This window comes from Phyllobates terribilis, unplaced genomic scaffold, assembly GCF_046119375.1.
Source record: "Phyllobates terribilis strain yellow unplaced genomic scaffold, ASM4611937v1 Scaffold_200__1_contigs__length_3551848, whole genome shotgun sequence".
Classification (NCBI taxonomy): domain Eukaryota; kingdom Metazoa; phylum Chordata; class Amphibia; order Anura; family Dendrobatidae; genus Phyllobates; species Phyllobates terribilis.
The window spans coordinates 51,772-74,858 of record NW_027362960.1 but is presented as its reverse complement, the minus strand read 5'-3'; the positions used below and the strand labels follow the sequence as shown (position 1 = coordinate 74,858).

The 23,087-nt window shown below is 48.1% G+C and overlaps 1 protein-coding gene across 1 annotated transcript in view; it reads left to right on the top strand.

The window, feature by feature from the left end:
- Positions 1 to 8,586: 8,586 nt before the first annotated feature.
- The window catches only part of LOC141213611 (uncharacterized), a 37,285-nt gene continuing 22,784 nt past the window's right edge, over positions 8,587 to 23,087 (top strand). The window contains exon 1 of the mRNA XM_073665219.1: positions 8,587 to 8,690. Within this exon, the coding sequence (XP_073521320.1) occupies positions 8,637 to 8,690 (54 nt within the window). The 5' untranslated portion in view covers positions 8,587 to 8,636. The remainder of the gene's footprint in view (positions 8,691 to 23,087) is intronic.

Here is a 23,087-nt window from a genome sequence, read left to right as displayed (position 1 = left end):
GGAAGAATTAATTGAATTTCGGATATTTGTGGATTGTGGTTCTACTCTGAATGTGATTGATGGGGGATTCTTGGAAAAACTTAAATTAAAACCCAAACCTTTATCATCCCCTATTGCTGTGGTTTCTGTCGATGGCTCCCTCTTGAAGAGTGTTACTCACAAGGTCTGTGAATTTCCCCTCACTATTAATGGTATTCACCAAGAAAATTTGGATTTGGTGGTATTAAATAATTTGCCTTCTCCAGTAATTTTGGGGTTACCCTGGTTAAAATTGCACAATCCTGTACTGGATTGGTCTACCAATGAAATTAAGTCCTGGAGCCCTAAGTGTTATGACAAGTGTTGTAATGGACGTATTGCTGCGGTGGAAAAAGGGGAATTACCTGTACCTATTCAGGATTTTTGGAGAGTTTTTTCTGAGGAGGAGTCACAAATTTTGCCTCCCCATAGAGACTATGATTGTACCATTGAATTTGTCCCTGGAGCGACTCTTCCTAAAAGGCGTTTATTTAATCTTACTATTCCTGAGAGAAAGGCTTTGGAGGAATACATACAGACAAGCTTGGCCGCCGGTCACATTAGGCCTTCCAAGTCTCCTGTGGCTGATGAATTTTTTTTTGTTAAAAAAAAGGACGGCGGTTTACGTCCTTGTCTGGATTTTCGTGAGATTAATAAAATTACTGTACGCAATCCTTACCCACTGCCATTGATTCCTGATTTGTTTAACCAGTTAGTGGGGGCCAAGTGGTTCTCTAAAATTGATCTCCGGGGGGCATACAATTTGTTGCGCATGAAGGAGGGTGATGAATGGAAGACTGCTTTTAACACTCCCTTGGGTCATTTTGAGAATCTGGTTATGCCTTTTGGTCTTACCAATGCTCCTGCATTTTTTCAGAATCTTATTAATGACATCCTTAGACCTTTGATCGGCAAAAATGTGGTTGTGTATTTGGATGACATTTTGATTTATTCACCGGATCTGGAGTCTCATTGGCGGAGCGTACGTGAGGTATTACAGTTGTTAATTGACAATTCGCTTTTTGCTAAGCTGGAGAAATGTGAGTTCACTGTACAGAGAATTAGTTTTTTGGGCTACATTATCTCCAGCGAGGGCTTTGAGATGGACCCTGTGAAGGTTCAGGCGGTTCAGGAATGGCCTAGGCCTATTGGTTTGAAATCGATACAGAGGTTTTTGGGTTTCGCCAATTATTACAGAAAATTCATAAAAAATTTTTCTATTATTGTCAAACCACTGACCGATCTCACCAGGAAAGGTGCTAATGCGGTTCAGTGGACTACTGAGGCCATTGAAGCTTTTGTGTTTCTAAAGGAGAGGTTCAGCTCTGCTCCCATCCTTATGCAGCCTGATGTGACTAAGCCGTTTTTGGTTGAGGTTGATGCTTCCTCTGTGGGGGTCGGTGCGGTGTTGTCTCAGAAAAACAAGGATGGAGTACATCCCTGTGCTTTTTTTACAAAAAAATTTTCTGAGACTGAACTTAATTACGATATTGGTAATCGGGAATTGCTGGCTATTAAACTCGCATTTGAACACTGGCGTCATCTCTTGGAAGGTGCTGAATTTCCCATTCAGGTTTTCACTGATCATAAAAATCTGATCTATCTTGATGCTGCCAAGCGCTTGAATGCCCGTCAGGCTAGGTGGGCACTTTTTTTCTCGCGGTTTAATTTTTCCATTACTTACATCCCGGGTACCAAGAATGTTAAAGCTGATGCTTTGTCTCGCAACTTTTCTCCCATGGTCGGTGCTGAGGAGGAAGGGAGCATTTTACAAGAAGGTGTTGTGATTGCTGCATTGGACTCCGTTTTGGAAGATGAGATTCTTAAAGCACAGGAGAATGCCCCATCTAACACTCCCCATGGGAGGTTGTTTGTGCCTAGGACCTTTAGGAGAGATTTGTTTGTTGAGTGTCATGAGTCTCGGTTGGCAGGTCATCCAGGAATTTCTGAGACCAAGAGACTTGTGGGTCGCAGTTTTTGGTGGCCTGGATGGCAGAAGGAAGTCATTAAGTGGGTGCGTCAATGTACGGTGTGTGCTAGATCTAAGTCTTCTCATACTCCTGCCGCGGGGTTGCTTTGCCCTCTGGAGGATCCTAGTGCACCTTGGACACATCTGGCTATGGACTTTATTACTGACCTTCCCTCCTCTGAGGGTTTCACAGTCATCTGGGTGGTCGTGGACCGTTTTAGCAAGATGTGTCACTTGGTTCCTTTCATCAAACTGCCCTGCGCTAAGACACTCGCTAAGGCCTTTGTCAAGGAAATTGTCAGACTACATGGCGTTCTTACTGACATTGTTTCGGATAGGGGACCTCAGTTCGTGGCTCGTTTTTGACGTGCTTTTTGTGACAGGTTGGGAGTTCATTTGTCGTTTTCATCCGGATATCATCCTGAGTCTAATGGCCAGACAGAAAGGAAGAATCAGGATGTTGAGCAGTTCTTGCGTTGTTTTGTGGCAGACAATCAGGAGGGGTGGTCTGAGTTTCTGCCACTTGCTGAGTTTGCTCTTAACAACCATACATCCTCTTCTGCTGGTTGTTCGCCTTTTTTTTGTTGTTCTGGGAGACATCCGTCTTTTGGGTCATTCTCCAAATTGGTATCGGCTGTGCCTGAGGGGGAGAGTTTTTCCGGTGATTTGGAGAGAGTTTGGACGGATGTGCGTGGTAATCTTCAGGAGGCTAACAAAAAATCTAAGAGGTACTTTGATAGGAAACGGCAAGAGGTTTTGTTTGCTATTGGTGACATGGTTTGGTTGTCCTCTAAGAATCTGCGGTTGAGGATTCCTTCTAAAAAATTGGGTCCCAAGTTTGTAGGGCCCTTTAAGGTGCTTCAGGTAGTTAACCAATCTGCTGTTAGGTTGGAGGTTCCTACCTCCTGGAAGATTAATCCGGTGTTTCATGTTTCTCTGTTGAAAAGAGCTTTTTTGTCGGATGGAGACGCCTCTGCCACTGTTCCTCCGGTGGTGGAGGACGGGGAATACGAAATTTCCCGCATCCTAAATTCTAGACGTTATAGAGGGAGTTTGCAGTATCTCGCCGCTTGGAAGGGTTTCGGACCCGAGGATAACTCATGGGTGAGGGCGGATGATGTTTCTGCTTCCAGACTTGTCAGAGCGTTTCACAAGAGGTTTCCTGATAAGCCTGGGCCTAGGGGATCCGGAGGATCCTCTTAGAAGAGGGGGTACTGTTAGAACTCTCCTGTTAGGTTTCTTCTATCTTGCTGGTCACATGACCTTTTTTGCCTATTTAGTCCTGCTTCGCCCTCCTGGCCTTGCTGGACTTCATTGTATTTCTACTCTTAAGTTAGCCTGGTGCTTAGTTACCTTTCTCTGTCAGTTTAGCTTGGTCTTCGGACCTTTATGTTCTATGTTGTGTGTTTGTCTTTTACTGCTACAATTTCTGCTAGGAGGTGTCCAACTTTATCCCAGTCCCTAGTTCATGTAGGGATCCCTCCCTTGCTTCTATAGGTCTTCGTACAGACTAGCCGAGGACTTTAGCGGGTCTGATCGCAGGATCAGGTTCCCCGTTACATGGTAGGGATCTAGCTTAGTTCTATTGTAGGGACAGATTTCCTTTCTCTCCTTAGTGCTTGTAGCAGATCATAACAGCCGGCACATTCACTCCTCTCCACACCGGGACTATGGGCGTGGAGAAACGTGAATATGCTTTCTCTTTAGCGGCGGCCACTGACAGCAGGAGCCGGGGCTCAGCGCTCCTCCGTGCCCGCTGCTAAAGAGAATGAATATTCCATCTTCTCCACGCCCATGGGAGTGGAGAAGAGGGAATATTCATGTCTCTTTAGCAGCGGGCACACGTGATAGCTGCAGCAGCGGCTACAGCGTGTGCACCGCTGCTCCACTGCCGCAACCCGCTCCTCTGCCGCTGCAACCTCCTACTCACCTATCCTCCTCGTTCCCACACTGCTTGGGGCCCCCTCCGGCCACGGGCCCCATAGCAGTGGCATGGTCTGCCACTGGTCACTAGGGGTAAGATAAATGATTCGAAACTTGCTTTGACTTGATCTCTGGCTTTAAATTCATCCGGTACCCCCCTTGGAACCCCTATAGCATCAGTATAAATGTGGGGGTCGAAACTGCCTTTGGGTTCCGAAATGGTTTCCCTTTTTGTCCTGTGGAGATCTTCTGAAGTTAGGGCTTCCCTACCTTCTGCTGCTATGTAGAAGGGCATTATGGCTTTGGCTAGTGTACATTCTCCTATCCATTCTCCTTCTAAATGAGTTCTGATCTTCATGTCTCCACATATCCAGAAAACATCAGAAATAGACTGGGTTTGGTTGATCAAATCTCCTCTGGTTGCATTACTATATCTGCTGCAATAGCCCTTTGTGAAATTACCCAAAAATGTGCTCCCTTCAGTACTGGTATAACAGGTGTATTTTCCCAGGTATATGGTAATGCCTTGACCCGGGTTAGGTGTTTCTGTGACTATGGGGTACTTCTTTTTCCAGTTTTTGCAATTCATTCCGTCAAGGGATTTGTTAGTGAACAGACTCAGAAAACATTTTTCCACATCTGGGGGTAGGTCTAGAGGGACAGATCCCAAGTGGGGTCTCGCTCCTGCACAGACAAAGCAATTGCATTTATTATATTGATTGGCTGTATATTTCATCCACTTCAACCATAAGGTGGTCTCAGTGTACCCCGTTTCAGCGGCAAGAATATCTTCAAATGTGGGATTTGCAACGGCTATCATTTTGTTACATTTTTGGATATGGAACATTATGGAGTTTGAGTGTGTATTATTATCTTTCGTTGACATTTCTTTTATGTCCGCTAATTTGAACATACCCAGCTGGGCACAACTGGCACACACACCATATACATGTGTACCCAGCAGATAGGTGCCCTAGGTTGAGGGTTCTCCAGGTTGAGGACTAAAGGATTACATTGCCTGATGGTATCACAAGGCTTAAGAACTTTTGTATGAGAAAGTGTCATCCTAGTGAGTAGGGATTTACCCTGTGGATCTTGTTTATTTAAGGCTGTGTTTGGTCTATACCCCCAATCTTCACCAGTGTTCCACCCTACCCCCCTCCATGAACTACAAGTTTGTCCCCATCCATCTCCCGTAACACATATATATTGTTGCACTGATCTCAGCTGTGCCGGTTGACTCATTGCGGAGGGTGAGGAAACCCATTGAGTATCACACTGTACTACATCACAATAATCAAATTTGAAAGCAGCAACGTGTGCTGTGGTGTTATAGCAGAACGTGATCACCCCCCTTGCTTGGGTGATTGCGACCTGTTGTGCTCCTACAAATGAGTATAGAATGGCACAACACACAAAGTAAAGGATATGCAACATTATGTAGAAGGTTCTGATGGAGGCATGAACTTCTTACAGTGGGAAGCGTGTATCCACGTCGGTCTTCCTTCAAGTTTGACTGAAGTAGGAGTGGTCAGGAGCACTTGATAGGGACCCTCAAATCTCAACTCCAGGGATGTCTTTCTGGTGAACTTCTTTACCAGCATGTATTCACCAGGTTAGAAAGTGTGAGTACCATCACTGAAATCTGGATCTGGAATCAATGACAAAACTCTTACATGTGTTACTGACAATTCTTTAGTGAGGGCAATGATATAATTTACAGGAGTATCACTTCCTAAGGCTAGCTGTTGTAGCGGAAGTGTTGCGAGGAGAGGTCACTGCTTGAAGTAACTCGTGTGGACGTGCGACTGAGTTGCCAGTGGAAGTGACAGTGGAAAGGGTCGGTGCTGGGGATGATCCAGGTGGGAGAATAGCTGGGCTCATGATGGGAGTGTTAGGTGAAAGGGTCGGTGGCCCACTGGACACCGTTGTGACAGGGAACATGGGTAAAGCCTGTTCACTTCCCGAAGGAGTATAGTACTGGCCATTAGTGGTCATTACTGGGTAAAAATGATATTTTCTTGTGGTGTGTAGCATTGGCCTAGTATGTTCACCACCGAAAGTCGTGTGTATATTCCTGGAATGTGCCTCACTCGACTTAGCCAGATCTATGTCAGTTACATGATGATATGGCTCAGTTTGTATAATCTGGGGCAACGTTCCAAGATGGCCGCCACCGGAGGCAGCACATGTGCCATCCACAAAATGGTCACCGCCAGAAAGAGCACTTTTGCCATCCACAAAATGGCTGCCACCAGAAGGAGCACATTTTCCATCCACAAAATGGCTGCCGCCAGAAGGAGCACATGTGCCATCCACAAAATGGCTGCCGCCAGAAGGAGCACATGTGCCATCCACAAAATGGCTGCCGCCAGAAGGAGCACATGTGCCATCCACAAAATGGCTGCCACCAGAAGCAGCACATGGCAATGTGCCACCATCACCACCATTATACGGTGGTGGCCGCTCACAGGATACATTTTTGTAATACACATAACTCAAAACTCTGTCCTTCTTTTTCCTTTCCTCTTCTACCCAATTTTCTCTATATAAACTTTCAGAGACTCTTTCCCATGCCCTAGCAGTAGACAACAATCCATAATCTTCTAGAGTACCTTTTCTCTCTTTTAAGACAGTCTTCCACTCCAGGGGCTGTAACCTCCCCCCTTCTGGCATTCCACACAACTTCACAAGCTTTTTACATTGTTTAACATGACTTTTCACTTCACGAGTCGCAACTAATGCACACGGGTCCAACTTGCCATCTGAATTTGGCTTAGTGCCAATATGACAAAACTGCATTAATTTCTCCATCTTTCTCTATATAGACCAAGATAAACACAAAACAAACAGGGGGTGAATGACGGGGGAGAATGACTCAAACCTGAGATTCTAAAGGAAAACTGAGTCTGCAGCACACACTTTCTGTCTCCGTCCTGCTACGTGGTCCCTGTCTGATTTAAAAAAATAAAACACCTCGTATTAATCCAATTACCAGGCCCCGTACCGAGTCACTCACTCTAGGCTACGTGCAAAAACTCAATTTACTAGGCTCCGGGCCGAGTCACTCACTCCAGGCTCCGTGCCGATACCAGGCCGAGTCACTCACTCTAGGCCACTCCGAGTCACTCATTCCAGGCTAAGTACCCCTACTTTCTCCACCAGAACTGAAAATCATATCACAGGCGACAAACGTGAACTGTACCACAGACAATATCCTTTACTTCTCCAGACACTGCTCAAAAACCCACTTGCTCCCTTTAAATATCAGTCAATCTCCCCTCAACATGACACATAACAGGCAGCAGGCAACTGAGCACGTGACGGTTCTTCCACAGTTAAATGGCCAGCAGCGGAGAGACCCTTCTGCCGTCTTACAGATAACTCGAAAACCAGACACAGTCAGGCAATCTGCACAAGATACCCAGAGGAACACAGGAAACGACTACAGATTATAAAAATCAGCAGACTTATCGTGTTTGGTTATGGAGGTGATCAGTCTCCTGGATTGGGGTATTCATTGCGTCCTGCCGTTCCACTCGCCGATCCTCAGGGTGTAGGGCTTGTTCCTCTGCTGGCTCCACGTTGGGCGCCAAAAATGTTAGGGTGAACACTTTGGTATGTTCACTAGTTGCCTGCTCCTGGCCTAATGGATATGATCAAGTGCATGCAAGAAAGAATAACATCAGACACACACACAGTCGGATGTAAGCTCTCCTTGATCAGCTAGGGCACAGCTCCAAGTGTCCTTTATTCAACTCCAACATAGATTTATATAAACTCTGTATATGGGCTCGGTTAGCCCCAGAATGTAAATAACCAGATGTATTGATTGGTTAGTCCATGGGGCGTGGTCCATGAGGTCATCAGGGGTGTAATCCATGAGGTCATCAGGGGGTGTAATCCATGAGGTCATCAGGTGGCGTAGTCCATGAGGTCATCAGGGTGGGTTGGTCTATGAGGTCATCAGGGGGCGTGATCCATGCGATGTGTCCTATAGAACGCAGCTTCCTCCCTGAACAGAGCATGGTGTGATGAAACAGGAAATGGCAGCCATCTTTTGATCTAAACAAGCTTATGTAAGGTGAAATAATACACTTTATGGGTCTTTTCTCTCAATCTCCTATGTCTTGAGGTTAATGAAGTATTTGAGCCTATGGCTCTCCTCAACACTAACACGCTGGGGGCCCGAATTCTCTCATTTGTGGCCCCAGCGTTTCTTGTAGAATAAATCCCTTTCTCATCCAGTCCTGTAGTAATGACTTTGTTATCAGGTTTTGTAGGAGGGTTCGTCTGACTCCATCTTATGTTATCAATATCTGTGCGAGAAACAAGAGACCTCCGAGGGCAGTTTTACCGAGTGTCCAGTGTCTGACAAAAAGCCGCGGTGTCTCCGACCGAACCTGGGGAGTATACAGCTGTATACAGCGTACACACAGGGCTCCATACACACGCAGCTCCGCTCCGTACACCTCGTATACATACGGCTCCGCTCTGTACACCTCGTACACACGCGGCTCTGCTCCGTACACCTCGTACACACACGGCTCTGCTACATCCACACTGTAAACCCCTCCTGACCCCACACATAAACTTCAGCTCATCCAGCACCATGACAACCAGCACAGCAGAGTCCTGCATCCACTGAGGCCCCTGATCATGTGACCCCTGACTCCTCCCCTCCTGTGACCTCATCACAGGTCCTGTGCGCACAGAGCAGCCATATATGTGGTGGCGGCTCTGCAGGTGGAGGTGTGTGGTGGCGGCTCTGCAGGTGGAGGTATGTGGAGACCCCCATTACTGGGCGCAGGGGGCATTAACCCCTTCAGCACGGAGACTCTTTTGGGGTCTTGTGTTGCCCCTTTATAAGAATCATAAGGTTTTTGTTCTGTCTCCTGTAATAGATACATACGACCCAACTATGGAGACAGGAAGGGGGGAAACGTATTGTTCTCATAGTACAGGACCCCTTTACTGGCCCCACAGTGTAATGCCCCCATTATGCCCCTTATGCAGGATGTATGATGCCCCACAGTGTAATGCCCCCATTATGCCCCTTATGCAGTATGTATGATGCCCCCACAGTGTAATGCCCCCATTATGCCCCTTATGCAGGATGTATGATGCCCCCACACAGTGTAATGCCCCCATTATGCCCCTTATGCAGGATGTATGATGCCCCCACACAGTGTAATTCCCCCATTATGCCCCTTATGCAGGATGTATGATGCCCCCACACAGTGTAATGCCCCCATTATGCCCCTTATGCAGTATGTATAATGCCCCCACACAGTGTAATTCCCCCATTATGCCCCTTATGCAGGATGTATGATGCCCCCACACAGTGTAATTCCCCCATTATGCCCCTTATGCAGGATGTATGATGCCCCCACACAGTGTAATGCCCCCATTATGCCCCTTATGCAGGATGTATGATGCCCCCACACAGTGTAATTCCCCCATTATGCCCCTTATGCAGGATGTATGATGCCCCCACACAGTGTAATTCCCCCATTATGCCCCTTATGCAGGATGTATGATGCCCCCACACAGTGTAATTCCCCCATTATGCCCCTTATGCAGGATGTATGATGCCCCCACACAGTGTAATTCCCCCATTATGCCCCTTATGCAGGATGTATGATGCCCCCACACAGTGTAATTCCCCCATTATGCCCCTTATGCAGGATGTATGATGCCCCCACACAGTGTAATTCCCCCATTATGCCCCTTATGCAGGATGTATGATGCCCCCACACAGTGTAATCCCCCATTATGCCCCTTATGCAGTATGTATGATGCCCCCACAGTGTAATGCCCCCATTATGCCCCTTATGCAGTATGTATGATGCCCCATACAGTGTAATGCCCCCATTATGCCCCTTATGCAGTATGTATGATGCCCCATACAGTGTAATGCCCCCATTATGCCCCTTATGCAGTATGTATGATGCCCCCACACAGTGTAATGCCCCCATTATACCCCTTATGCAGGATGTATGATGCCCCCACACAGTGTAATGCCCCCATTATGCCCCTTATGCAGTATGTATGATCCCCCCCACAGTGTAATGCCCCCATTATGCCCCTTATGCAGTATGTATGATGCCCCCACACTGTATTGCCACCATTATGCCCCTTATGCTGTATAACCAAGCAATGTGAACTGAGGTCTAAGATGGTACACATGCAAGAAATAAGAGCATGTTCACGCTAGCAAAAAGATACAAAACCTACAAAAAATATATCACATACCCTACCATCATTATATATAAATGTAAAGCAAAGTTGATGGTAGGGTATGTGATATATTTTTTCTTTTTTGTAGGTTTTGACCCTTATGCAGTATGTATGATGCCCCCATGCAGTGTAATGCCCCCACTATGCCCCTTATGCAGTATGTATGATGCCCCCACACAGTGTAATGCCCCCATTATGCCCCTTATGCAGTATATATGATGCCCCCATGCAGTGTAATGCCCCTTATACAGGATGTGTGATGCCCCCACACAGTGTAATGCTCCCATTATGCCTCTTATGCAGTATGTATAATGCCCCCACACAGTGTAATGCCCCCACTATGCCCCTTATACAGGATGTGTGATGCCCCCACACAGTGTAATGCTCCCATTATGCCTCTTATGCAGTATGTATAATGCCCCCACACAGTGTAATGCCCCCACTATGCCCCTTATACAGGATGTGTGATGCCCCCACACAGTGTAATGCTCCCATTATGCCTCTTATGCAGTATGTATAATGCCCCCACACAGTGTAATACCCCCATTATGCCCCTTATGCAGTATATATGATGCCCCCACACAGTGTAATGCTCCCATTATGCCCCTTACGAAGTATGTATGATGCCCCCACACAGTGCAATTTCCCCATTATGCACCTTATGCAGTATGTATGATGCCCCCCACACAGTGTAATGCTCCCATTATGCCCCTTATGCAGTATGTATAATGCCCCCACACAGTATAATGTTCCCACAATACCGCCTGAGGTCCTGCAGTTGGAATAAGTCCTGAGGTTTTACAGTTGCAATAATCCCTCTGGAAAATGTTTTTCCCTTTGCCTGCTCCCCTTTCATGTATACCCTCGAGCATGTATACATGCATGTAGGGGAGCAAGCATTGCTAGATATCGAGGCTTTGTGCAGCAACATGATGATGGTATCAGAGGGGTAAGACATTTCTTGAAATCGAGATCAATAGAGTGTAGCAGACATAATGACTTCATGGACGATCTTTTAAAATTCACTCTTACACATAACTTCTTTCTTTTTGACAGGAAGTACTTCCACCAGCTCAGGGGTACTGCGATAGGGAGCCCCTGTGCCCCCTCATATGCTAATCTATTCCTGGGCTGGTGGGAGGAATCCACAATATTCAGGGATGATCATAAGTGGTGGCGTCCACATATTGGGGTATGGTATAGATATATAGACAACATTTTTATCATCTGGTCAGGGACGAGTGAACAATTTTTTTTAATTTGTCAGGGAACTCAACATCAATACAGTGGGTCTGAGATTTACAGCGGAGTTTAGTTATAATCAGTTGCCTTTCCTGGATGTACTAATCAAGAAAGAGCGGGATGGGACCCTTGGGACATTCATCTACTATAAACATTTAAGCACTTATAAACTATTGAAATGGAATAGCCACCACCCCATCCCCCTAAAAAAGGAACACCCAAAGGCCAATTTTTACTGTTGAGAAGGAACTGTTCAAGTGTCACAGATTTTAATATACAGGCAATAGACATGAACACCAGATTCGGGGAAGAAGAGTACCTACAGTACATTTTGTATTCCACACAATCAATTGCAGAAAAACGGGAAAGACAGACACTCCTCCATACCTAACCAAGAGATCAAGAAAAAGATGGGATAACACGAGTAATAGGAATTTATGACAATCAGAGCGACCGTATCTTTAATATCCTCAGAAAACACTGGGGTATGCTTGGGGCTGACCCAGATCTGAGGGTGCTGTGGGATTGTCTCCCACAATAACTTTCAGAAAGTGTGGGTCAATTAGGGACCGTTTAGTGCATAGAGTCTATAAAAAACCTGCTTCCTAGGGGACTTGGCTAGATAGAAGAGTCTGTGGTTTCTTTAGATGTGGAGAAAGTTGTACATGTAATTGCATGAGACCATGTAAATCTTTCTCAAGTTCCTCCACGTTCTTTTATTTATGGCTACATGCACCTGCCCCCTAGATTATATAGGCAAGACCATGAGATAGTCTAGGAGGAGAGTGGGGGAGCATGTGGGCAATATATACCATGACCGTGACACCCCATTAGCGAGACACATGAACAGTGTACATTGAGGTGAAACCGGAGACATTATGTTTCCTAATTCTGAGACATTATTCACCCTGACCACGCGGGCTTTATGCCCAAAAGAGAAGCAAGGGACAACACCACCAAGGCCTTGAATCTTTTTTATAGGGCCAAATTGGATGGCACCTCTTTGATGCTCTTATCCACAGATGCCGAAAAGGCCTTTGACCGGGTCAACTGGTTGTTCATGTAGGAGGTGTTGAAATCTATAGAGTTGCAGATCTCCCTTCAGCCTCCTAATCTTTATCCTCACTTCCTTTGGTGTATCCGGTCTAACCCAGATATTATGGGTCTAAAGATTCAAAATATCTCTTACAAAATTGCAGCCTATGCGGATGACCTGTGATTCTTCATAACTAACCTGATTGTATCTCTTCCTAACTTGATGATGGAATTTAAAAAATATGCATTTTTGTCTAATTTTAAGATCAACTTAACTAAGTCAGAGGCTTTTGAATATAAATCTCCCTTTTGAAATTAGTTTCCTCATTACAGAATTCAATCAAATTTCGTTGGTCATCTCAGTCCCTGAAGTATTTCGGCATTCTCCTCTCTGCTGATATGAATTCCATCTTCAAACTTAATTTCTTACCATTGCTCCAGAACATTAAAGTTAATTGTTCAAAATGGTCTAAACTTTACTTTACTTTGTTCGGCAGATGTGAAATTCTCCTCGCATATCATATCTCTTTCAAACTCTTCCCATTAAAATCCCTAACTCCTTTTTTAAATCTATTGTGTCCTTGCAAATAGGTTTCATATGGGCTAACAAACCCGTTAGACTTCAGTGATCCCTTCTATGTAGACCAAAAAGTCGGGGAGGCTTGGGCCTTCCGGATGTAAAAGTGTACTATTTATCTGCTCATATGTCTAGAGTTATAGATTGGTGTAGGCATGCCTCGGTGAAGCCATGGGTACAAATAGAGCAAAGCTTTTCAGAGGCCACTTTAGCTGCTCTCCCCTGGGTACCCTTCTTTCCACAATCTTCACTGAAATCTCATCCCACAATTAAGGCCCCGTCACACTAAGCGACGCTACAGCGATTCCGACAACGATACGACCTGTCAGGGATCGTTGCTGCGTCGCTATGTGGTCGCTGGTGAGATGTCAAACAGTCAGATCTTCCCAACGGCGCAGCAACGATGCGGCGACCTGTATAACGATGCACGCCTATGTGTTTCTGTGTCTTGAGTCGTCAACAAGGTCATTGGTAAGGTGTTAAACACACCTATGCATGCTACCCAGCGGGGCCTCAACGATCAAAGAAATGTCCAGACTATTCCGACACGACCAGCGATCTCACAGCAGGGGCCTGGTTGCTGCTAAGTGTCAAACGTAGCGAGATCGCTACTGAGGTCGCTGTTGCATCACAAAACTTGTGACTCAGCAGCGATCTTGCTAGCGATCTCGCTTAGTGTGACGGGGGCTTTAGTGCTACACTCTACTGCTGCTCCATATCAGAGATACGCAAACTTCTCCTTCCCATTCCATCTCCTTTATCACCTATTATCGGCTCTCCGGACTTCTCCACTGGTTTGTCAGATCCTGTTTTTAGACTTTAGATTTCTCCGGGAAGGTTTAGGGCTTTCCAGATTGGCGTAGATAATGATTGGCCTTCTTTAGAGGCACTTCAAGCTATTACTGATCCCTTACCACTGGGCACATGGCGTTCTCTCCAACTGCGTCACTTTGTTTGCTCTCTTCCAAATTACGCTCAATATACACGAACCCCTTCCGCGTTTGAAAATCTTTGCATGGGTAAGGGGGTGATTCGTCATGCACTTTTCTCCGTACACTCAATGCTAACTAACGCAATTCCTCCCAGAATTTTAACACAATGAGAAGAGGACTTGGGTATCACTCTCTCCATGGAGCAAAGGGAAAAGGTGCTGTCCTTAACGCATACATTTTCCATAAGTTCTCAGCTTCAGGAAGCGAATTTCAAACTCCTTTGAAGGTGGTACAGGGTCCCGGATAAGTTGAACAAAATGTTCCCCTCTATTGACCTTAAGTGTTGGAGATGTGGATCAGGCGAGAGAGATTTCCTTCATATCTTTTGGTCCTGTCCGGTTTTACAACCGTTCTGGACTAAAGTGAAAAGCATTATCAGGTCGATTACAGGCATTTCATGTGAAATGGGTCCTGAACTATTCCTTCTATAGCTCGGTGAGACTTCTGTTTCCTCCTACAAATGTTCCCTATTAAGATTTTTGGTGAAGGCTGCCAGAGCTTGTATTCCGTTGTTATGGAAGAAAGTTAATCCACCTAGCCCGTCCCTCTGGATTTCTAAGGTCAATGATTTAATGTACATGGAGGATTTGATGGCTTCTCTCTACAATAGATATGAGGTCTTCTACAAAACGTGGTTCTATTGGATGGAATTTAAGCAATCTAATGAATATGGAAGCCTTGTGCAGCTCGACTCTCAAACTTGATTGCCATTGGGGGATTTTTGTTCAAACGGTTGTCTAGACTGGGGTGGGATTTTTTCCTCTTTTTTTTTTCTTCTCCCCACTCGCCTTCCCAATCCCCTCCCCCCATCTACTTTTCTCTTTAAGTCCCTTCCTTTTTTACCTGAAGTTCTTCTTTTCTCTCTGCTCTTCTTCTCCTTCCTGTATTAATATGAAAAATTTGGACAAAACTAAAATCACAATGTGGATTCTTGATTACTTTACAGATGTTTATTATATTATATATATATGTATTATTATTTTTTTACTGTTCTATGATACTTTTGTATTCTACTGTATTACTCTGCCAAAAATATGTTTAGTGTATGGTTTTATCTATATATTTGCTATGTTTTATGTTTCATTCCTAAATAAAGAAATTTGAAAAAAAAGATCAACAAGTCATGGATCTCCAAGGACTTTTGCACCCCAATTGCAGACTGTACAGAGTAGGCAATGTTGTCGTTTTGAGTGTGCTGCATTGATCTCTTGAAATTGCAGTCTGTGATATGGCTTCTGTGGCTGCTCTTGCTGCTGCTGCAGGTTTTTGGCCCTAATTTTGGGAAATGTGGAGAATTCTGATTGCGTTTCTGTAGCGTCGGCGTCCCTGCCTCCTGCTAGGCAGGGACGCTGTTCCCCTCACCTCTCCGCTTCGTGCCCGGCGTCTTCCTCCCGCTCTGCTGGCAGCGCTCGCTCCTTCCCGGCCACGGTGCTTAGGGCGCGCGCGCGCTCCCTCCCTCTTAAAGGGGCCGCGCGCGCCGGCCTAAGGAGTCCCTGGCCAATGGCCGGAGGACTTCACCATATATAAGGCACCTCCTCCAAAATAGAGGTGCCCGAGCAATGTTGTTGCACTGTTCACTACTCTGCTTCAGCCCTCAGGTCCCGTTTCCAGTTACCTGCCAGTTACCTGCCAGTTACCTGCCAGTTACCTGCCAGTTACCTGCCAGTTACCTGCCAGTTACCTGCCAGTTACCTGCCAGTTACCTGCCAGTTACCTGCCAGTTACCTGCCAGTTACCTGCCAGTTACCTGCCAGTTACCTGCCAGTTACCTGCCAGTTACCTGCCAGTTTGCTATCTGATTCCTGCCAGTTTGCTATCTGATTCCTGCCTGTTATCCGCTTACCTGCTTGCTAGCCTGAGGTCCGACGGTCTGCCTTCCGACACCAGTCAGTCTGTCTATGGACCAGCTTGCCCGCTCACCTGGGAGCGCTCATCTGCTACCTGCCTGTTAGCCTACCTGGAGGCTCCGCCGTCACGTGCTGTGACCACCTGCCAGTCCAGAGACTCTTGCCCGCTCACCTGGGAGCGCTCACCTGCTACCTGTCTGCTAGCCTACCTGGAGGCTCCGCCGTCACGTGCTGTGTTCACCTGCCAGTCCAGAGACTCTTGCCCGCTCACCTGGGAGCGCTCATCTGCTAGCCTACCTGGAGGCTCCGCCGTCACGTGCTGTGACCACCTGCCAGTCCAGAGACTCTCGCCTGCTCATCTGGGAGCACACTTCTGCCATCTGCCTGCTAGCTTACCTGGAGGCTCAGCCGTCACAGGTCGTACCTACCCTTTACCCAGAGACTGTCCCGGTCACTTGTCGTGACCTCCTGCCCGTTTACCCAGAGACTGTCCCGGTCACTTGCCGTGACCTCCTGCCCGTTTACCCAGAGACTGTCCCGGTCACCTCCTGTGACTACCTGCCTGTTTTCCTTGGTCGCCACCTGCTTCCTTACAAGGACCGCCCCCTTGTATAAGTTGCTCAGAGGTTCCACCTCCTAGACCCGTTACAGTTTGCTCGGGCCATGGAACCCGGTGGCACCCAAGCTCCCTCGCTCTCAGACCTATGTCATGAACTGTCCCGTCAGAGGTCCCAACAGGAGTCCATCCTGAGTCACCTGCGGAACGTCAACTCCCGCCTGGACACACTGACTGCTCCACCAGCAACCACCGCTAGTGTCATGACTCACAACCCGGCAGCGCCGCTGCCTACCAACACCATGGTATCCTGTCCTGGACCCCGGCTTTCCGCACCTCCTCGCTTCGGAGGTGACTCCGCCCAAGCTCGGGGCTTCATAAACCAGTGCACCCTGCACTTCGAACTCTTGTCCCACCAGTTTATCTCCGACCGGTCCAAAGTGGCCTTTATCATGTCCCACCTCACGGGGGAGGCTCTGGCTTGGCTAAATCCTCTATGGGAGAGAGGAGACCCCCTGGTGGCCGACTTGTCAGCCTTTCTCACGGCTTTCCGGAAAGTCTTCGATGAACCCGGACGGAAGACCTCATCCGCTTCGTCTCTGCTACGCCTCCGTCAGGGAAGTCTTACCGTGGTCCAATATGCCATACGGTTCCGTACCCTTGCCTCGGAGCTGGCCTGGGATAACGACGCTCTGGTATCTGTCTTCTGGGAGGGTCTGTCCGGTCGTATTAAAGATGAACTCGCCGGTCGGGACGTTCCTACCACTCTCGACGACTTAATAACTCTTGCCATCCGGATTGACCTACGGTTCCAGGAGCGCGCCAAAGAGGTCACCCGTGAGAGGAGGTTTCCACGTCTAGCTCCTACCTTCCAGAGACCCGTCACTCCCTCCGTTACTCCCCAGGCACACTCTCCTGAGCCTATGCAGGTCGACCAGACCAAGATGGTCAAAACCCGTCAAGACTTACGCCGTGCCGAGGGGAGCTGCTTCTACTGTGGCAGTAAGAAGCACCGGATCCGTACCTGCCCGGAGAGGTCGGGAAACGCCTGTGTCTAGGATCGCTCAGAGAGGTCGTCCTAGACAAGAATAAACCCTCTCCATCTCTGCTGCTGTCAGTCTCAATCATCTGCGGGGAGAACCGTTATTTCGAACTAGCCCAACTTGACTCTGGAGCAGCCGGGATTCTTATTTCACTGTCCCTGGTAGAAAAATACCGCATTCCCACCAAACCTCTGGCTGTACCCTTATCTGTCGCTGCCGTGGATGGGGGCCTCTTACCACGTCCCATCCAACTCATCACCGAATCCATTACTCTGCAGGTGGGAATGCTGCATTCTGAGAGCATCTCCTTTCATGTTCTGCCTGGACTCTCTCACGCCCTCTTATTAGGCCTACCTTGGCTCCAGAAACATGCACCCGTGCTTGACTGGCAGACCGGAGAAGTCCTTCGCTGTGGACAGGACTGCCATAAGACTTGTTTGGTTCCCGTTCATCCCGTCCGTCCTTCTCCTATCCCAACTAATCTACCTGGACTTCCGATTCCTTATTGGTCATATGCTGATGTCTTTAATAAAAAGGAGGCAGAGACATTACCCCCTCATAGGCCATACGACTGTCCTATCGACCTGTTACCCGGTACTACTCCTCCCCGTGGGCGTATTTACCCGTTGTCCGCTGCTGAGACCCGGTCTATGTCCGAATATATTGAGGAGAATCTGGCCCGGGGATTTATCCGGAAATCTACCTCCCCGGCGGGAGCAGGCTTCTTTTTCGTTAAAAAGAAGGACGGCTCTCTCCGTCCCTGTATAGACTATAGAGGCCTTAACCAGATCATGGTGAAGAATAAGTACCCCCTTCCGCTCATTCCGGAATTATTTGATCATCTGAGGGGGGGCTAGAATCTTCACCAAACTGGACCTTCGTGGGGCGTACAACCTGGTCCGTATCCGTCAGGGGGATGAGTGGAAGACTGCATTCAACACCCGGGACGGCCACTATGAATATCTGGTAATGCCTTTTGGTCTTTGTAATGCTCCCGCCGTCTTTCAAGAGTTGGTCAATGACATCTTCCGGGACCTTCTCTACTCCTGCGTAGTGGTGTACCTGGACGACATCTTGGTCTTCTCTCCGGATCTCCAGACTCACCGGAGGGATGTTCGTCAGGTCCTGCTCAGGCTCAGGCAGAACCACCTCTTCGCCAAATATGAGAAGTGCCTCTTTGAGCAGACCTCGCTTCCGTTTTTGGGCTACATAATTTCTCAGACCGGTCTACGAATGGATCCTGAGAAACTGTCTGCCATCGAGAAGTGGTCTCGACCGGAGGGGTTGAAGGCTATTCAGCGGTTCCTGGGCTTCGCCAACTACTACCGTCTCTTCATACCGCACTTCTCTTCCCGGACTGCCCCAATTTCCGCGCTCACCCGTAAGGGCACTAATCCCAGAGAGTGGCCGCCCTAAGCAGAGGAGGCCTTTCTTTCCTTAAAACAGGCCTTCTCTTCCGCCCCCGTGCTGCATCGCCCGGACGGCAACAAGCAGTTCTTCCTGGAAGTTGACGCCTCCTCCTCTGGAGCCGGAGCGGTACTTACCCAAAAATCATCTTCCGGGAGAATGGTAACTTGTGGCTTCTTCTCCAAACTCTTCTCCTCTTCTGAGCGCAACTATTCCATAGGAGACCGAGAGTTATTGGCCATCAAGCTGGCATTGGAGGAGTGGCGTTACCTGCTCGAGGGGGCTCTTCACCCGGTAATAATTTACACTGACCACAAGAACTTGGCTTACCTCCAGCATGCCCAGAGACTTAACCCGCGCCAAGCCCGGTGGTCCTTGTTTTTTGCTCGCTTTGATTTTGTTCTTCAATTTCGCCCGGCTGACAAAAACATCAAAGCGGACGCCTTGTCCCGATCCTTTCTGGTGTCTGATCTCGAGGAAGAACCTAAATATCATCGATCCCGCCAGAGTAATGCAGGTGGCTCCCGTGAGTCTAAATCGTCTCCCTCCCGGTAAGACATTCGTATCGGTACCTGATCGGGAGAAGATCCTACACTGGGGTCACTCGTCTAAACTAGCTGGCCACGCCGGTCAGAAAAAGACCCTCCAGCTTATTACCCGGCACTACTGGTGGCCTACCCTGCACAAGGACGTAATAGACTTTGTCTCTGCCTGTATGTCCTGCGCCCGCAACAAGGTTCCGAGACACCTGCCAGCCGGTCGCCTCCTTCCTCTGCCAGTACCTGCTGCCCCCTGGCAGCATATAGCTATGGACTTCATAACCGATCTCCCCGTCTCTGCCGGTTGTACGGTCATTTGGGTGGTCGCTGACCGCTTTTCCAAGATGGCTCATTTTGTTCCCCTGCCAGGCCTCCCGTCTGCACCCGAGCTGGCTAAAGACTTTATCCACCACATCTTCCGCCTTCATGGCCTGCCCCTCCACATCGTGTCGGATCGTGGGGTACAGTTCACCTCACGCTTCTGGAGAGCCACTTGTAAACTGCTGGGCGTCACCCTGGACTTCTCCTCCGCTTACCACCCTCAGTCTAATGGTCAAGTGGAGCGGATCAATCAGATCCTGACCAGTTACCTCCGGCACTTTGTTAATGCCCACCATTCTGACTGGGTGGATCTCCTACCATGGGCCGAGTTCTCTTACAACAATCACGAGAGCGAATCTTCCTCCAAATCCCCGTTTTTTGTAGTCTTCGGTCAGCATCCTCGGATCCCATTTCCCGTCTCCACCTCGGTGGATAATCCGGCTGCGGAATCTCTTGTTAACAAATTTTCCTCCATGTGGGAGAGTACCCGGTCCGCACTCCTTCAGTCGTCCGAGCATATGAAAAGGCACGCTGACAAAAAACGTCTGGATCCTCCTCAATTCCGTCCTGGGGATAAAGTCTGGCTCTCGTCCAAGTATGTCCGGCTCAAGATTCCTTCCTATAAGTTAGGGCCTCGGTTCATCGGCCCTCTGGAGGTCATCAGTCAGATCAACCCAGTGGCCTATAAATTGAAACTCCCGGCCAACTTGCGGATCCCTAACTCCTTCCATGTATCTCTCCTCAAACCCGTGGTACTTAACTCTTTTTCCAAGTCTACAGGTACGCCTCCTGCTCCGGTTTCTGCTGAAAACGAGTTTGAGGTAGAGAACATTCTGGCCACCAAAAGGGTAAGAGGAAAGACCTTTTTTCTAGTAGATTGGAAGGGGTTTGGTCCTGAGGAGAGAATGTGGGAGCCCCGGGAGAACATCCATGCCCTTCTCATCCTTGCTAAATTTCTGTCTGGCCTAAAAATGGGGGGGCCTAAAGGGGGGGGTACTGTAGCGTCGGCGTCCCTGCCTCCTGCTAGGCAGGGACGCTGTTCCCCTCACCTCTCCGCTCTGTGCCCGGCGTCTTCCTCCCGCTCTGCTGGCAGCGCGCGCTCCTTCCCGGCCACGGTGCTTAGGGCGCGCGCGCGCTCCCTCCCTCTTAAAGGGGCCGCGCGCGCCGGCCTAAGGAGTCCCCGGCCAATGGCCGGAGGACTTCACCATATATAAGGCACCTCCTCCAAAATGGAGGTGCCCGAGCAATGTTGTTGCACTGTTCACTACTCTGCTTCAGCCCTCAGGTCCCGTTTCCAGTTACCTGCCAGTTTCCTGCCAGTTTGCTATCTGATTCCTGCCTGTTATCCGCTTACCTGCTTGCTAGCCTGAGGTCCGACGGTCTGCCTTCCGACACCAGTCAGTCTGTCTATGGACCAGCTTGCCCGCTCACCTGGGAGCGCTCATCTGCTACCTGCCTGTTAGCCTACCTGGAGGCTCCGCCGTCACGTGCTGTGACCACCTGCCAGTCCAGAGACTCTTGCCCACTCACCTGGGAGCGCTCACCTGCTACCTGTCTGCTAGCCTACCTGGAGGCTCCGCCGTCACGTGCTGTGATCACCTGCCAGTCCAGAGACTCTTGCCCGCTCACCTGGGAGCGCTCATCTGCTAGCCTACCTGGAGGCTCTGCCGTCACGTGCTGTGACCACCTGCCAGTCCAGAGACTCTCGCCTGCTCATCTGGGAGCACAATTCTGCCATCTGCCTGCTAGCCTACCGGGAGGCTCAGCCGTCACAGGTCGTACCTACCCTTTACCCAGAGACTGTCCCGGTCACTTGCTGTGACCTCCTGCCCGTTTACCCAGAGACTGTCCCGGTCACTTGCCGTGACCTCCTGCCCGTTTACCCAGAGACTGTCCCGGTCACCTCCTGTGACTACCTGCCTGTTTTCCCTGGTCGCCACCCGCTTCCTTACAAGGACCGCCCCCTTGTATAAGTTGCTCAGAGGTTCCGCCTCCCAGACCCGTTACAGTTTCCATCCATTGGGTTTGCTGTAGTGGGACAGGTATGGGTCTGCGTTAAACTACTTGTAGTCTAATGACATTGATGCCACTTCGGTGGTGTCAGGCCCTCATTTATGGCAATGTGAACACTCCTGATTACGTCTCCATCTCCTGGGTTGGCTGTACTGGAAGAGGTGTGGGTCTTATTTACACTATTTCTACTGTAGTGAAATTGATTAGATGTTGCTAGTGTCTGCCACTAATTTTTTCAAATGTGGAGAATCCTGATTGGGTCTCCATCTATTGGGTTGGCTGTAGAGGAACTGGTTTTGGCCTCCTTTGCAATACTTATACTCTAGTGAAATTGATGTCACTTTGGTGGTGTTTGTTAGGCCCTCATTTATGGCAATATGAACACTCCTGGTTAGGTCTCCATCTCTTGGGTTGTCTGTACTGAAAGCGATGTGGGTCTCATTTAAACTATTTCTACTGTAGTGAAATTGATTACACTCTGCTGGCGTCTGCTGCTAATTTTTGGAACTAGAGAAACCAAAGACAAGAAAAATACCCAAATGATTAAAAGTAAATGTAAAAATCGCACAGTGCAAAAATAATAATAAATAATAAAGGGTATTTAGTTAACATAATTTTGATCAAAATAATGTAAAAGCTGTCCCGCCATGTCACGGCATCCCTTGTGGGACAGTCCTAACTCTAATATTAAAAACCTTACCATTTGTCAAGTGACATACATATGGACAAGGACACTGAGACTGGATCCCTAGTGCAAGCATAAAATCGAGGCAGGATCAGCGTCCCAGCCCAGACAAAGGGCGGCCACACCCTTTTATATGCACTCAAGCATACTAACTGCAAAGAAAAAACCTGAAGGTGTGAACTGGAACATAAATTGATGTGCATGCAAAATGTAACTGCATGTTCACACAAGGCCATTAGACAAAGAGAAACCAAAGACAAGAAAAATACCCAAATGATTAAAAGTAAATGTAAAAATCGCACAGTGCAAAAATAACTAAATACCCTTTATTATTTATTATTAACATAATTTTGATCAAAATAATGTAAAAGCTGTCCCGCCACGTCACGGCATCCCTTGTGGGACAGTCCTAACTCTAAAAAACCCTAATTTTTGGAACTGTGGGGAATCCTGAATGGGTCTCCATCCATTGGATTGACTATAGTGGAAGAGGTTTTGGTCTCCATGCATTCTATAGTTTTACTGTAGTGAAATGGAGCATTTGGTGCAGATATTATTCTCCCCAAATGGGTTCACAAACATGATAAACTCTAAATTGATTTTCAATAAACAACCATCAGCCGCCCCATCAAACACCTCTGCTGCTTCTTCCTCCTCCTCTGTTACCGTGCCAAGTTGTG